Genomic DNA, 15,933 nt, shown 5'->3' with positions numbered 1-15,933 from the left:
AATAGGCTTTCGCCCTTGGGTGATCATTCGGCCTCCTAGGAAGCTAGAGTCTGCTCCAGGCTTTTCAATACTGTAGGTTTAGATTTTTATTTAGATTTTTTTCCTACTTGAAATGCGTCGGAGTGAAAATCATGTGCCTACAGCAGTGGTTTTCAACCAGTGGTCCGGGGACCACCCGTAGTCCTTGAGGGGGTTCCAGGTGGTCCCCGGCTAAATGATGGAGAGTTGGTGACCAAATGGACCCTGATAGACCTTTAACACTTGAGAGCGTAAAATGAAGCCAAATGGACCCGGTAAGGGTCCATTTGGCTTCATTTTACACTCTAAAGTGTTACATTATTGTTAAACACCTGCATTACTTAATTTACATGAAGTCTACACAATTAGAGAATTTATTTATTTTGGTCAATGTTTGCCTGTTATCTCCTATGGTAGGAACATCGATAGAATATTCCGTCATCGTTTTCCCCCCACAGTTCCGATAACGAATAAATAACGTGCCTTGGCATGACAAACTGGCCTACAGTACTGGAGTGGATGTACTTTACTGTCCCTCTCAGGCAAAGCACCTCTGAAGGAAGTGGCTCATGTGGGTGTAGATGTGCTTGTTGGCCGAACCTCCGATGCCGTGATCCTTGTCCGTGTACCACTGGAGAGACAGAGGGGGAAGACGTTTAGTTATCTCCTTCTAAGGCCACGTTTACATGCGACGTTGCAACGAGAATTTAGCAAAAATGAAAAGTCAGAAATGCCTTCCGTTCAGACGACAACTGCATTTTTGGGTGTTGAAGACGGAACGAAGTAAGACCGGATTTTTGGGTGGAAAAGTTCACAACGGTCTCCCGTCGCTTCACCGTGTGAACAACAGAAACGCAAGAAACGACAACACATGTGATGTCATGGCTCGCATAAAGCCTACTGCAGCCACGTTAGTGAATGGTAAACAAGGAAGTAGAATTGTCTATCTGTGTGTCACCGCCACCTAGCGAAATTACATGGACACTACTTTCATGCCCCGATGTGGCTTCATATGAACGCTGGATGAAGAGCAAAACGCAACGGCGAAGTCCCGGGACCTTAGCGTTTTCTCTACAGAGCGTTGTCGTCTGAACATGGCCTAAAATTCAACAAGTTGCTATGATGGTGGTTCAGAAAACTCACCATGGCTTCAAAGTCCACCTGTTCCTCCACTAGGGCTTTGGAGATCTGAGCTGCCTGCTGAAAGTGAACATTGTCTGCAAGCGCGTACACACACACACACACACACACACACACACACACACACACACACACACACACACACACACACACACACACACACACACACACACACACACACACACACACACACACACACACACACACACACACACACACACACACACACACACACACACACACACACACACACACACACACACACATTTCATTAGCATAGACATGGAAGTGGGGAGAGATGGGGAGTGACACGCAGCAACCGTCGGGAGAGGAACTTGAATCTGCTTACTTTTATCCATTTAGCACCTAAGGCCGACTCTAGAAACGCTTCCTAAAACCTAACCTAAGGTTTCTGAAAACCTTCAAGTTTGTATTCAAAATGTTTTAAATAAGTGTTGCTATATATATATATACAGCAAATACTAATGTGACACAGAGAGCGTTGCGGCCTTAAAGGTAAAACAATAAAGCACCAGGTCTAAATGGGTTAAGTAAAAAATTGTGGCCCCTTTTCTTCAAAAAAGAACTTTGATTCTAGAACTGGTTCCGTTATAGATTCTTGGAACCTTGGTGCTTTCTTTCCGTGCTCATACATACAGACATACAGATACAGACACACACACTCGGTCACTTGTTGGTGCGACTGGCACCGCTCAAAAAAGCTACTTTTTCCCACCATTGCTCAATACAATACATAACCCAGTGGACATTTTGACAGCATTACCAAGTTTCCCATGGTTGCCGAGTGCACGCAACTTGTAAAACTATTAACACCACGCTACTCTGTTGGGCCATAAAACCATCAGCAAGCCATTTTCAGGCTTTTAAATCACTGAAATGATGGCAACGTGTTATCACCCGCACAATGCTCCATGTGAAATGGGGTGTGATTTATATTTCGTTTATTGTGTATGTTTGGTTAATGATACACTGAAATAAAGTGACTCAAGTTATTAATATCGTTTTTTATAACACATTTGGACCCAACACCGACGATATACATAGTTTGCTTGATGGTTTATGGTTGTTATTCGGTACAAATACTTCTCTTGTTTCCTCACGATAATCAATTAGCGTCATTTTTAGACAGTGTGGTTGTCTTACCATCTGCTGTTCCATGAACCAAAAGGTATTGCACGTCATGGAAATTCTTGGCCAGGCCGGTAACCGTGGTGTTCTGAAAACATGAATGAAAACAGAATGTGTTCTTTGTTCAGGGAGAGTGGAATTACAGGGAGTTCCCTTTTTGTCTCTGAAATACGATGCGATTCATCAGCGTGGTTCTCAACATTTTGAATTTAAGGACCCACAGTTTGATATGCATTAGGCTATACGGACCCCCATTTATGTAATCTCTGAGACCCCCATGTACGCTGTAAAATGTGTGTTAATTGAACTCTGAGAGTGTACAAATGGAACAGGGTCCATTTGGTTCCATTTGTACACTCCATGATGTCCATTTGGACCCTTGGTGGTCCCCAAACCTGACGTTGAGAACCGTTAATTTATATTACATTACCGGCTCAAATTCTGATTCCTTACTTGTTTTCTGTTAATCCAAAATGTTTTATCTAAAATGAGGCCTTTTCACAAATGTAAAGCTGGGACATCATACAGTACAGTATGTCCACAACACACACACACACACACACACACACACACACACACACACACACACACACACACACACACACACACACACACACACACACACACACACACACACACACACACACACACACACACACACACACACACACACACACACACACACACACACACACACACACACACACACACACACACACACACACACAAAATATCTGATCCATGCTCAGCCCTGCACCAATCAAAGCGTCAGTCACTGTGGCCTCAGGGCATGCCATTCTTTTGACGGGCAGAAGGCCAAACTGAGGGGCTACAAAGGCCATGGTCTTTGTGGCCTCCCTGAAATTCCTGCCCTGTCTGTGAGTGACCCAAAGCGTTAGCACCCTTTAGCGGCAGTGCTCCATAGTATATTAATACTGTACATGATATGCCCTGAAGCAAATCGGAAACATCTTAAATTGAATAACTGAAGACTACACGTTGTAGTTAAATATAGGTCTTTATAGTACTTACTTGATAGTATGGGTTGTCAGCGGGTAGGTTCATGTAACGCTCTGTGTAGATGGTATCTGGAACGTAAGTTGATAAGACATACGTTAAATAACATTTACATGAATATATACAGTATGTTACATGAATAGGCATACAGTACATCGCTGCAACAATTGCAGTATTTTTGGTTTCGAAATATTGTGCTTTACCAAGGAGTTTGCCAAAGCAAGCAAACAAACAAAACTAAATTAAACTATTAAAAACTTGGTCCTAAACTCACCGTAATATTCCCACTTGGAGACGGGAGCGACGGCGATGCCACATTTGAACAGTCCACTTCCAGAGCCCAGCACCATCGACGTGACATAACCTCCATAGGACTGTGAACATGAAGACAACATCAGACCTGGCCTATAAATCAGTGTTGAGTTTGTCGACCAAAACTATGACAAAATAATGTTCGGCTACCTTTTTTTCACAAACGAAAACTAAATAAAAACTAAGCTATGATGAATAAAATGAGAAACATGTAATTCTGGGGAATTGCAAGTGTGCTTGCCGCGACCCGAGTCACACTTGCAAATGAATGCTGTCTTACAATTTTCCCCATTCAAGTCAATGGGGAAAATTAATTCACTAATACATTGATGGCCATATGTGGATCTGTGTCAGTCCTTGTCCCTTTTATGCCCATATATGGAGATCCATGATATCATCAATATCAAGCCCATATCTTGGAATGCCCATATATGGACATACTGTTTGAATCAGCATTTTCCCACTCAAGTCAAAGGAGAATATTAATTCACCATCACATTAATATACACTAGACTGCACTGCCCCTTGTGCACTCGTGGCCATACTGTATATGGCCTACTTGTGTGCACGCAAGTATTATTTTTGGTGCTGTCTGTATGTATGTGGGTGGGCATTCTGGGCAAGTTGGCACTCTGTCGAGGTGCCAACTTGTGCCTTGTTATTTATATCAGGTCGTACTTGTTGGTGGTGACCTCACCCCATTGGATCACAGACGGCACTGAAAGCAGTATTGCGTGCAAGTAATTAGCAATATCAGATTCTGGGAAATTGCGAGTGTGGTTGTCGTTTTTCATTTTACCATTCAAGTCAATGGGGTTACTTTATAACTTTTAGCCATTGAGGAAGCAGAAAAAACTTTATAGAGTATGTATTAACCAATGAAGAAGCGACAAAACTTTATAGCTTACTGTAATGTTTAGCCAAAGAGGAAGTGAAAAACAAATCGGTGAAAAAATTGGGTATCGTTTTAAAAATATTCCTAAAAAAAGTAAAGGTGCTAGGAACTTCTCCTTTGGTCCAGCCATTCCTATGACATGTGAAAATGGTCTAATGAAGGCACAGTCAACTGATAATTGTGGGAGAAGGGCTTTTTTTCTTTTTTTTAACTCTAGGCTCTATCACACTGGGTGAAATTCACACAGTGTTGACGAAACAAACAGGGATGGGGCGGGGAAAGATTTGCAAAGACTTCTATGACGTCACTGAGCATCCTGAAGGTACTCAAGGACCCACCCACCTCAGACATCAGCAACATAATTAAAATCACAAACATAATTGTCCGGGTGAAAGTCATCGGACGTTAGTGTTCTAGGGTTAAGTGGGTTTGCTAGTTTAGTTACTTTATTTTTTCTATTTTGTGGGCTTGTCGATCGTCTGTTTTGGAAAAAGACTAAAACTGAGGACACTTTCTCTATGATTAGATAGTTATTTCAGTTTGTTTTATTTTTTTCCTCTAAAAGTCTGTTTTTTAATTTTTTATTTTTTTATTCACAAAACAATAATTAAACAACATTTGGATTTGTGAACACGCATCAACATTACGTCAGCACCAGAGCTGTGCCGGAAATGTATTTCTTTGTATTTTATTTTAGTTGATAAATACAACTTGTTGTGGCGTTCCAATTTATTTTAGTTGATATTTGAGTCATTCCACGAAACCGGTACGATTTGGACATTTGTTTCTGGAAAATTTGATCGAAACGAATTACTTTTCTGAATAGCCCACACCATTAAGGACACATTTAACATGCAGAAAAACATATTTTCCCATCTCAGGCATTAAATTAATATTTTTATATGGAATAATCCATTCAACAGGGTTGACATTGATAACGGGGTTGAGTGGAACGGGGTTGAGATTTTTTACTCAAGATGGCAATTACTCTACCTGTGGTGATTAAGAGGAGACCACATGGCATGCATGACATTAGGAAATCAGATACATTGTTGAAATAACAAAGATAGTTTTCACAAATGATTGTTTTCTATCTTTATTTCATGTAACGGAGTTGAGTTGTTAAGCTTTACGATCACACTATGAAAGTATAAATGACTATAAATAGGTGTAAAAAGTTGGGAAATGTCCTCTTTCTGCGGCATCTTGCTCAGAAGACTTGTAGAATGCCATTGCATGTTGTTGATGTCACTAAAGGAGCAGTTCATACTTTTTACAGAGAGGAGAATGACTTTGTAACGGGGTTGAGTGCGATTGGGGGACGGAGCTATATTATGTGATTTTAATGATAAATCATCTATCTATTAAAATACTAAACATGACCAGCAATAGAGTACATTGCTGGTTTTATGTGAATAGCATAATTTATGGATTATTTTACATTTTTATTAGTTATCTCAAGTCCACTTTCCTTAGCAGAAAGGAATGAGAAAATTGACAAAATAGGTGGTGTCTACTAAAAAAAGGGAAGATAATTTCTGGAATTAAGATAAAATGTAAGTTTTACACAATATTAAAGGGAACATTTCAATTAATGATAAAAGCTTTTAAAAATCAATTTTGGTGACCAAATAGATAAAATACAGCTAAAAGGATTAGAGGGACCTCAAATCGTACCGGTTTCTTGGAATCAATTCACATACAACTTGTTGTGGCATTCCAATGTATGAACACATTCAGATAATTACTCTAGATTACAAGCAAGATAAAAAGACAGACACACTGACAGAGTAAATATATTTTTGTCTGGAACAGATTGTCATGTGCTGCTGTTGGTAGTCATGGTTGCCAGTTCCCACCTGATGTCATGTGGGAGTTCTGACTGCTCCAGACCGTTCTGAATAACAGCCATCATGCATAATGTCTTCAGACTTACATTTAAGTCTAAGATGTAAAGGTCATCCACTAGACCTGGTTTGGGTTTGGATGTGTAATTGTATCCTCCAAACATGATGACACGATCTTCCACCATGCAATAGCACATCCTCCTCCTAACCATCAGTGAACCTGGGCCTTTCCCCTTGGGGACAACCTCCTTCCAGGAGCAGGTCTCCTGATTGAATTTCCACAGATCACTGAACGTCTGTTCCTCGTTGTAGCCACCAAATATGTACAGCTCTCCATTGTAGGCAAAGGCTGAATGACCACAGCGTCCTTCTGGAAGAGGCTGTGCAGAAGGTGTCTTCAGCCAGCAGTTGGTCTCTGTGTCAAACACTCTGATGCTGTTGTAGTCATCCTCATCCTGGTCCCTGTTGCTTCCCCCAAATACAAACATCTTTGTTCCAATGATGGTGGCAGAGTGACATTCTGAAACAGGTGGTGGAGTGCCTCTGGTGTTGATTAGAGACCAGACCATTGTGGTGGTGTCCAACTTGTAGGTGTCACTAGTGTGCTCAATCAGCTGGGTCCACCCTCCATGGATATACATGACTTTCCCCAAGACACAGGCTGAGTGGTTGAACCTTGGATCTGGAACGGTCCCAGAAGTCTCTGGTTTGAACCACCTGTGCGTGTCGACATTAAATGAATACAGCTTTTTGCAGTATTCTCTTGATGTGTGATCATGCCATGTAGTAACACCGCCCCATATGTAGATTACATCGTCTATCAGCACAGCTGTGTGGCTGTAGCGCATTTCACCTTCCTTTCTTCCAGTTGTATCGGGGGATGAATCCACCCAGCTCAAAGACACTGTGCTGAAGACACACACATCAATCTGAGTCATGCTGTACCTTCTGGAATCTGTAAAGGAGTACACCTTCTGCCCGACCGCTACCACAGCTTGACCGGCTCTCTCCTTTCCTCCCTTTTCTTTGGTCACTGTCCATCGCAACATTATGTGTCTACCTTTTTGTCTTCACTGGACAACTCTCTTCTTTAACCGTGCACCACCTTATATAGGCTAACCAGAGACCTGGTGTGACATCACATGACACACATACCATTGTCATGGATACCCATCGAGAACAAAATACTCAACCCCAGTACTTGATTCAAATCATAGATATTTGTGATCAAATGTTTCTCAACTACAAGTGAACATTGCTCTGTCAAATTTGTTGAGTTCCATTTTATTTTTTATAAGAGCAACATGCTCTTGCATTAATAATAATAAAATACAATAAAAGGTTGAAACCTTGTTTGTAACTAGAAATACTGTTCCTACGAAACAGTGTGGGCTCGAATGTAACACCATGTATGGGCACAAAGATCTACCCTTTGGCTGCACCTCATTGGCCAAGGGCCCTGCCTTTGTACTGTCGAGGAGTACTTGACTGATAGATAAATAATGAAGATAACATATGTGTGTTCGCTTTCAGCGAGCCCACAATTACCTAATCTCTCAAGACAGATTCAGAGCTCCACAGCTGAATCTGTCGGCAGCTCCAGTTACAACGTGCAGAGTTAGGAATGTTAGTAATGTAAACAAAGACACGTGGTCTGGAAGTGGAGGCCTGATGGCGGACCAAGCTAGCGGGTCAACATCCTGTCATCCACACTCTATCGGGGCACACTCTATCGGGGAGGTGCCCCCTGAGGTAAATTCAAAGGAAAACAACAGCAGAGGGCGCTGTTGTTTCCTTATGTTTTTGCTGATGGGTTCCCAGATTGGTAATAATCGAACTTGCCTTCTGATGATGTCACCACCTCTGAGCCACAGGCCAAAAAACAAATGGTGCCATCTTATGAGCATTTGATGGGAAAAATCATATGAATATGTGTTGAAAATGGGTGAAATGGCCCTCTTTTTCGTATATGGTGTCTTGATGCCAAAAGCACCCGATCTACAAGCTCACAACACGTCGCAATGATTCATATCCCAATGTTTTTTAGTTTTGAGCTTGTAAATCGCCCATTTTCGCAATTCATTTCTTGGAAATTGATGATTTATTTGCTCATAATATGGCATTGGTCCGAAGGTTCATTAGTCCAAAGGTTCATTAGTCCAAATTTGTTAAGAATAACCCTAAGCCTAACCTCAGTAACGCTAACTAAATTCGGACTAATGAACCTTTTGGACTATGGGCAGTCCCATGTGCCAGGATTAAAGCGCATAACAGTGTAATTACAACATGATTTCCAGCAATGCAATTGTGTTTTTTTTTTCTTTTTCAGAAACTTACCCAACCCCAGATTGCAATTTTTCCCTCGTCAATGAAGCCCATTTTGATGAATTCACTGAAACAGAAACAATGACATGTTGTCCATTATACCAGGGCAGTGTTCAAGATAACCAGCAACCTTTAGTGTTCCAAAGTGATTAAGCATCTCTCATCTCTCTTTTATCACCTTTAAAGAGAGTATTGAATTAAATAAAAATATCCCATGATTTTGTAACCCATTTTTCACCCAGTGCCAATTGCCTAAACTGTAATCCTGGGTGTTAAACTCTACCTCTGCCAGCTTATGTCAGCAGAAAACTATTTATCAGCTTTAACCCTTTAAGCCCTGGAATTACTTTATACTTTAACTATTGAAAAATAGCACATAGACAAGCTAGATCTGCTATTTTTGAAAAATTATGTTTTTTTTTAGCAAATCTTTGAATAATATGTATTTTTAAAGCGAACATTTGGAACTCAATTGTTTCTTCTGGGTGTCCCGGGAACTAAATATTTTAGATGGTGGTTTGTGGCCAAATACATAATTCTGGGGGTCCTTGACATGAAAAAGTTTGAGCACCAATGACATAGAAACATAGGTTTTTCAAAAAACCTTAGAAGCATTTATCAGACATTTATAGAATCGGATCAAATTATTCAAAGACTTGCACAAATTTTCAAGATTTTTCAAAAATTGCAGATCTACAAGCTCGCAGCGTGGCACTCGGTGCCGCGTTGTGAGCTTGTATATCTGCTATTTTTTAATATTTAAAGCATAAGATAATGCATAATGATGCGCTCCCGATCTTAATGGGTCAAGTGTTGGCTCGTCCAAAACGCTTTTCTCCCACGATTCCTCACCGGACCGCCGTTATCTGATCCTCCACTTCGAGGGTGCCCAGCTTTTTGTAGATGGCGTGCATTATGATGTCGCCCTGGTACCCGCTGCCCCGCCCGTCGAAGCTGGCCACGATGACGCCCTCTGTGCTGGCCAGGTACGCCGACCAGCCCGCCCTGTAGCGGTAGTCTGCTTTCTGGCTGCAAGGACCCGCGTATCTGGAAGACCACAAGCACTGCTTTGGTTTGCAAGCACAATTTTACAAAGTATACTGTATGGAATCAGTGTTGATTTGTGACAGCAAACTTTGATTATGTTTTACTCATAGCCTTTTGAATACAATTTCATTTAGTTTTAGTCATATTTTAGTCATCCGAGATGTTTTAGTTTTAGTCGACAAATATTGATTTTAGTCGACTTGATCTACAGGTGATTTTATCAACAAAAAGTGTATTACCGTGTATCGGGATATCAAAAGACAATACCAGCATTAAAAGTTAATATACAATATTGTCATTGATGACAAAAATACAAATTAAGTTAGTTTTAGTCATATTTTAGTCATCTGAGATGTTTTAGTTTTAGTCGACAAATATTGATTTTAGTCGACTTGATCTACAGGTGATTTTGTCAACAAAAAGTGTATTACCGTGTATCGCGATATCAAAAGACAATACCAGTATTAAAAGTTAATATACAATATTGTAATTCCTCTTTAACTGTATGTATGTGACAATTGTTCGAGTCTATTTGAAATATAATAAAATAAAATAAAAAAATCAGGCATTAGGACTCCATCAAGGCCCGCGGAAATACATTTTAGTCAACAAAATCAACTGTAGATTTAGTCAAATCGTATGATATTTAGTCAACTAAAACTAGACTAAATCTAAAACATTTCAGATGACTAAAATATGACTAAATGAAAAGATATTCAAAAGACCATGACTAAAACTAAATAAAAAAAATTACAGAATTAACACAGAATTTACAATTTAGGCATTTAGTAGACACCCTTAATCCAGAGCAACAATAAGCAAGGTACTACATCAATACATCAAATGCATAGACATACTAATATACTGTAAGAAAAATTTAGGTAGACCAAGCATCTATTCAGTAAAAACTATAAAACTCAAAAACATAAAAAAATGCTATCTAAATTACACATAATGGTCATTGAGGGTAGGTAAGCGCTACGGTACATGGGCTGAGGTGGTGTCTGAAGAGGTGAGTCTTCAGACCACAGACATAGAAAGGTAGACGCCTCCTTCGACTCTGATGCATGTGCATCGAGGGACTAAGGGAATCACGTGTGCATTGCTTCCACGTGTGTCACACATAGGGAAGTTGCTAGGCCAATCAGAGGTAGGTGGGGGCGGGTCTTTACGTACGCAGCCTGTAAGAACAGCTGAGCCGCGCAACATCGGAACTGGTTCTGTTGAATTGAATTGTAGTCCTTGGATAAGTCCTGGAAAAGTCGCGCTGTGATTGGCCAGTAGTCACTTTGACTGACAGCGTTCCCTCAGTTTTTCCAGGATGTCCGGACTACAACTGTTGCACGTCGCTCCAATGAACTGCAGAGGCGAACGAGGCATCTAGCTCTTTATATCTGTGCTTCAGACCACAGCGGACGCTAGGGAGTGAGTACGATGAGAATCTTACACGTCTATGAGCAGCGGATACTTCTTCTTCTCAGTAAAGCCAGGGGGCAACGTCATCTGGTACCACAGCTCTGAATGGGAGGAACACAATATGGAACATGGAGATAGATAGGGGTGAAGCAGTTCATCAAACTAATTGATTTAACCTGAGGCCGATTCTTCAAATTGTCTTCTAAATCCAAACCGTTTTCAGAAAAGAACGTATGTTTCCATCATCAGAGGGTCTCAAAGACCCCCCAAATTAAGTTGCTGGCTACATGGAGCTGGATATTTCTGAAGCTAGACATTTATTTGTGCGATTGGGGCTTGCAGCCACACAAAGCTGGATATTTCGGCCGTGAAACTGGATATTTTTTAAACCGGATAAATAAGTGAAGACATTGAAAAATATCCGATTCACTGGATCTGTGTAGACATGGAACACGGATGTCTCTGAAGACTTTACTGTGTGTGTGTGCTTGTCCCCCTAGTGGAGGTCTGGGGACTCAGATTACTTTAGACCTTTGTCGTGTGGACCTAGATATTTTTCTATGTGGATATCTGAAAAAACGGGATATATGAAATATCCAGCTCCGTCTGGCCTAGGCCTAAAGCATATTTGACCGCCGACACCCATCTCAAAATATTTTGTTCTAGGGACTACTTCACTAACATCTCAGAGGCAAATATAGTACTTTTAAACTTCAGTTACTAGTTAGTTTGTCGATTTTGATTATTATTACAAGACATACTTGTACAGTAACCAATTCAGCCCTTTATACTGTACCTTTCGGCCATTTGAAAATAGCAAGATCTACAATGTGTCACATCGCATTTTCAAAATTGAATAGATTTGAGTACTTTTCCCACCACTGTACTTACTGAAACCTGCGATCTGGATGGTGTCTCGGCGCATGGTGGGCATGTTGATCTCCGCTATGCGTTCCTCAAAGTCCAGGTTTTCCTCCAGGGTCTTCAGATAGACTGGACTTGCTGCCCTGTTGTCCCAGAGATAGAAGCGAGGAATCCCAGGACCTTTGGATTGCAAAAAGAAAGACATTCTGCGACGCGTTGTGAGCTTGTAGATCGGCCATTTTCAATTTTGTCGACTAAATCAAATGGACATTTAGTCTAATAAAATCTTATGATGTTCAGTCGACTAAAACTAGACTAACGCCAAAACATGTCAGATGACTAAAATATGACTAAAACTAAACATAATTTTATTCAAAAGAGAAGACTGACTAGTCTAGAACGTCATCAAAATTTGCTGTCAAAATTGTCCTTTGACATGAAAAGGTTTTTGATGCACTGTGTCGTGAGAGTGTGAGTGTCTGTGTCTCTGTGTGTGTCTCTGTGTGTGTCTCTGTGTGTGTGTGTGTGTGTGTGTGTGTGTGTGTGTGTGTGTGTGTGTGTGTGTGTGTGTGTGTGTGTGTGTGTGTGTGTGTGTGTGTGTGTGTGTGTGTGTGTGTGTGGTGACAGACCGTGACAGCCCAGGCGAAAGAAGGAGGCGTTGTGGCTGAAGTAGGCTGAGTTATACTGGCATTGCTCCACTCCACATGTCAGACATTCAGACTCTCGACCACCGATGGAATACCTGTGTGCACACACACGTGACACACGCACAGCCACACACATAAACACAACCACGTGCACACACGCATGCACACACACGCATGCAAATTTGTAGTGAAACAGTGTCTTAACCTAAGCCAATCATGTGATTACCAGCAATGGTTCCCTATGGAGACACAATGTGCCTCCTTTGTTCCCTATGGAGACACAAAGAGTTTCCTCAAGTTATTGTCTTAGGAATGTGACAAAAAACTAAAAAAGTATCCATGAATTCAAGTCTCCATGGGGTGAGTAATCAATAGGGAAAAACAAGTCATTTTGGGGGTGAACTATCATTTTACAGTACAATGAATTCAAAGAGTTTACATGTGATGTACTGTACCTACCTGTAGACATTCCTGCCACCAGGTCTACCACCTTCCTGGTTACTGGTATAATATCTGTGGAGCAATTTGACACAATATTAACTGAACTGAGACATACGTGCACCCTTTACAGTAAAAGGTGGCGATAGTGATATTTTGTAAGACCTTTCATGACAAGTGCTTCACAAAAAAAGGCAAAACAAATAAAAAAATAAAATAAAAAAAATCAACAAAGCAAAAGAGAAAAGCAAAAAAATAAAACATAAAAAGGCAGTGAATCAGGCAAAACAGCAAGGACTTTTTTTCCCCTTTTTTATCAACTAAAAGTGGTTCAAATCTAATGTCAAGAGGCTTCATCAGGGTCATTGGACCCAAATGAAGTTCACCTTCATTTGGGTCACAAGAGAAGGAACTTGCTGTGTACAGCCGTCAGCGTCGGCTGGCAAAGTGTTAATGGGTTAAAGAGCTGAGGAGACTGACTCCTGTTACTGAACAAACACTACACATAGCAACGATTGCCATCAGAATATAAAGCTTTCAGCTGGTACCACTTACAACACCTTTAAGGAAGCTTTGCATTGAGATGATAGATTATAGATTGTCTGGTTGGTCCAACTCACACGTAGTCTGCAGTTACTTTCAGAATGTCAATCACTTCCCATTTGCCTGTAGTGATGGCTGTGACGTTGGAGGCACTGGGGCTCTGCAAATATGAAATGACAGGTTATATACGTTTAAACTTTTTGTGTTTTGTTTTGTAATTTTAGTGCCCTACATTATCATACAGGAGTGTCGCACAAAAGCTGTGAAAATAGCACTTCCACCAGTTCACAGCGCTTGTAGATCGGCTACTAAAATTCAAAAGGTGGCTTATATGTCCTAAGTGGGATGAACCTAGCTAAATGCCAAAAAACAGGTGGAAAACTCCCCATTGAAAAGAATGGGCAAATTGAAATATCTCTAAAAGTTGAATTCAAATGGTAGCCTACAGTAAGTAGGCCAAACGTTGTAGAGTTGGAACAGAGTTTCTAGCTAAAAGTATGAAGGATTAGTTAGGTGTAGTTAGGTGCTACATATAGCAACACTTAGGATTTAGAACAGTGGTTCTCAAAAACAGCAGATCTACAAGCTCACACACAGTGCGTCACTTCCGTGCCATGCTGTGAGCTTGTACATCTGCTATTTTTGAACATTCTTGAAAAATCTATAAAGTGTTTGAAAAATGTTTTGGAGTGGCGTGGAAATGTTTGAGAACCACTGATTTGAAAGGCATTTGTAGAATCGCTCTCATGCCTATAATTTTCTTTTTTCTTTTTGCATTTGCATTGTTCTTTCTGGTTCTTATAACATGTTTTATTGAATATGTGCTTGGTGTACCTAGATGTTCTTCTTAGATTGCTATTGCTGTGAATTTGTTGTGTTGATGTTGTTGACCTTGCTTATTGTAAGTCACTCTGAATTAAAGGAGTAGTTCACCCCCAAAATGACTTTTTGTCTATTGATTAGTCACGCCATGGAGACTTGAGTTCAATGATATTTTTTTGTATTTGTCGCATTCCTAAGACAAAACTAGACCAGGTCAACCTGGTTGTGCCAGACCCCGGTTCTGCCGACCCTCTGGGCCTATAAATTTAATGGTCTGTCCCTCTGTCTGTCATCATCATTTATGACATCATGCCTTTTGTAGGCATGTCATCATCATGTCATCATCATATATACCCTTTATATAGAAAACCCGGACAGACAGACCGACATTTGCTTATGTAGGCCTACCCATTTCATGGGTCTGGCAAAAATGATTATAGTACATGTATCCCCATTGATTCAGAATGGATTGCATTGGCTCCCTGGCAGGCCTAAGCTGTATTCCAATCCGAAGGGTTTGCACTTTGAAGTGCGCATTTGAAGGGCTATGACGTCACTGGGCCAAATAGCAATCTACAAGCTCACAATGCGTTGCGTTGCGACGCATTGTGAGCTTGTAGATCTGTGACCAGTGACGTCATAGCCCTTCAAATGTGCAAACCCTTCGGATTGGAATACAGCTATTGTCTTACTGAGGTTAGGGTTAAGATTAGGTTTAGGCATAGTTGCAAAAACAAGAACTGTCAATCACAGCGATGACTACTGGCCAATCACAGCAGGGCTTGCCTATAACTGCGGTGAGATCCATAACGCGCCACTGAATACGTCTGGCGATAAGCAACACACAGTTTTGCCATGTGCAATATTCATTAGCTGGGGTTTTAGATGATAGATTAAAAAAAATAATACAAAAAAAATGTAATAACCTGGTACTTACCAGGCCAACCACATGGTGGATGTGTTTAAACGAATTGGCCCAGCTGTCACTCGTCACCAGGTAATAACTGCCCTTGTCTGCCGAAAACACTGGTTCTGAGGGGGAAAACTAACAAGCAAATGTGTCATTATTATAATGCAGTGGGCCTCAAAATAATATAATCAGCAAAATACCAAGATCTTACTGATAACATGTAACATTAATGTGTGTTGTATAATAGAAATAATAGAAAAGGAAAAACAAAAAAATAGCTGGCAGTGAGGGCCAAGTTGGTTAAATATTTTGGGCAGTGCATGAGTAAACATATTCCATACAGATTAGACAAAATAATTACAATTTATTTATATATAAAAATAAAAATAAGTTACATAGTGCCGCTTTAAGTTTGAGTTGTCACAGTGTGAACAGTGTGTTGTACTCGACTTACCCGTCCAACCCAGCCCGTGGAACTGACCATCTTATAATATCCCTGGATGGATACAAACAGTTTTAATTTATTTGTATTAGTCACCCATA

The 15,933-nt window shown here is 40.6% G+C and overlaps 1 protein-coding gene across 1 annotated transcript in view; it reads right to left on the bottom strand.

The window, feature by feature from the left end:
* Nucleotides 1-556: 556 nt before the first annotated feature.
* LOC308280245 (dipeptidyl peptidase 4-like) overlaps nt 557-15,933 on the bottom strand; it is a gene marked incomplete at both ends in the record, with an annotated part of 32,813 nt that continues 17,436 nt past the window's right edge. Inside the window, 14 exons of the mRNA XM_080720506.1 lie at nt 557-649; nt 1,162-1,235; nt 2,323-2,395; nt 3,340-3,395; nt 3,599-3,698; nt 8,716-8,770; nt 9,556-9,750; nt 11,198-11,267; nt 12,058-12,210; nt 12,660-12,772; nt 13,137-13,190; nt 13,736-13,803; nt 15,418-15,525; nt 15,845-15,886. Of these exons, the coding sequence (XP_080576632.1) occupies nt 557-649; nt 1,162-1,235; nt 2,323-2,395; nt 3,340-3,395; nt 3,599-3,698; nt 8,716-8,770; nt 9,556-9,750; nt 11,198-11,267; nt 12,058-12,210; nt 12,660-12,772; nt 13,137-13,190; nt 13,736-13,803; nt 15,418-15,525; nt 15,845-15,886 (1,254 nt within the window). The remainder of the gene's footprint in view (nt 650-1,161; nt 1,236-2,322; nt 2,396-3,339; nt 3,396-3,598; nt 3,699-8,715; nt 8,771-9,555; nt 9,751-11,197; nt 11,268-12,057; nt 12,211-12,659; nt 12,773-13,136; nt 13,191-13,735; nt 13,804-15,417; nt 15,526-15,844; nt 15,887-15,933) is intronic.

Source organism: Nannobrachium achirus, assembly GCF_963921795.1.
Source record: "Nannobrachium achirus genome assembly, chromosome: 24".
Taxonomy (NCBI): domain Eukaryota; kingdom Metazoa; phylum Chordata; class Actinopteri; order Myctophiformes; family Myctophidae; genus Nannobrachium; species Nannobrachium achirus.
The sequence above is the reverse complement of the archived record's forward strand: the minus strand, read 5'-3'. Positions and strand labels throughout refer to the sequence as shown.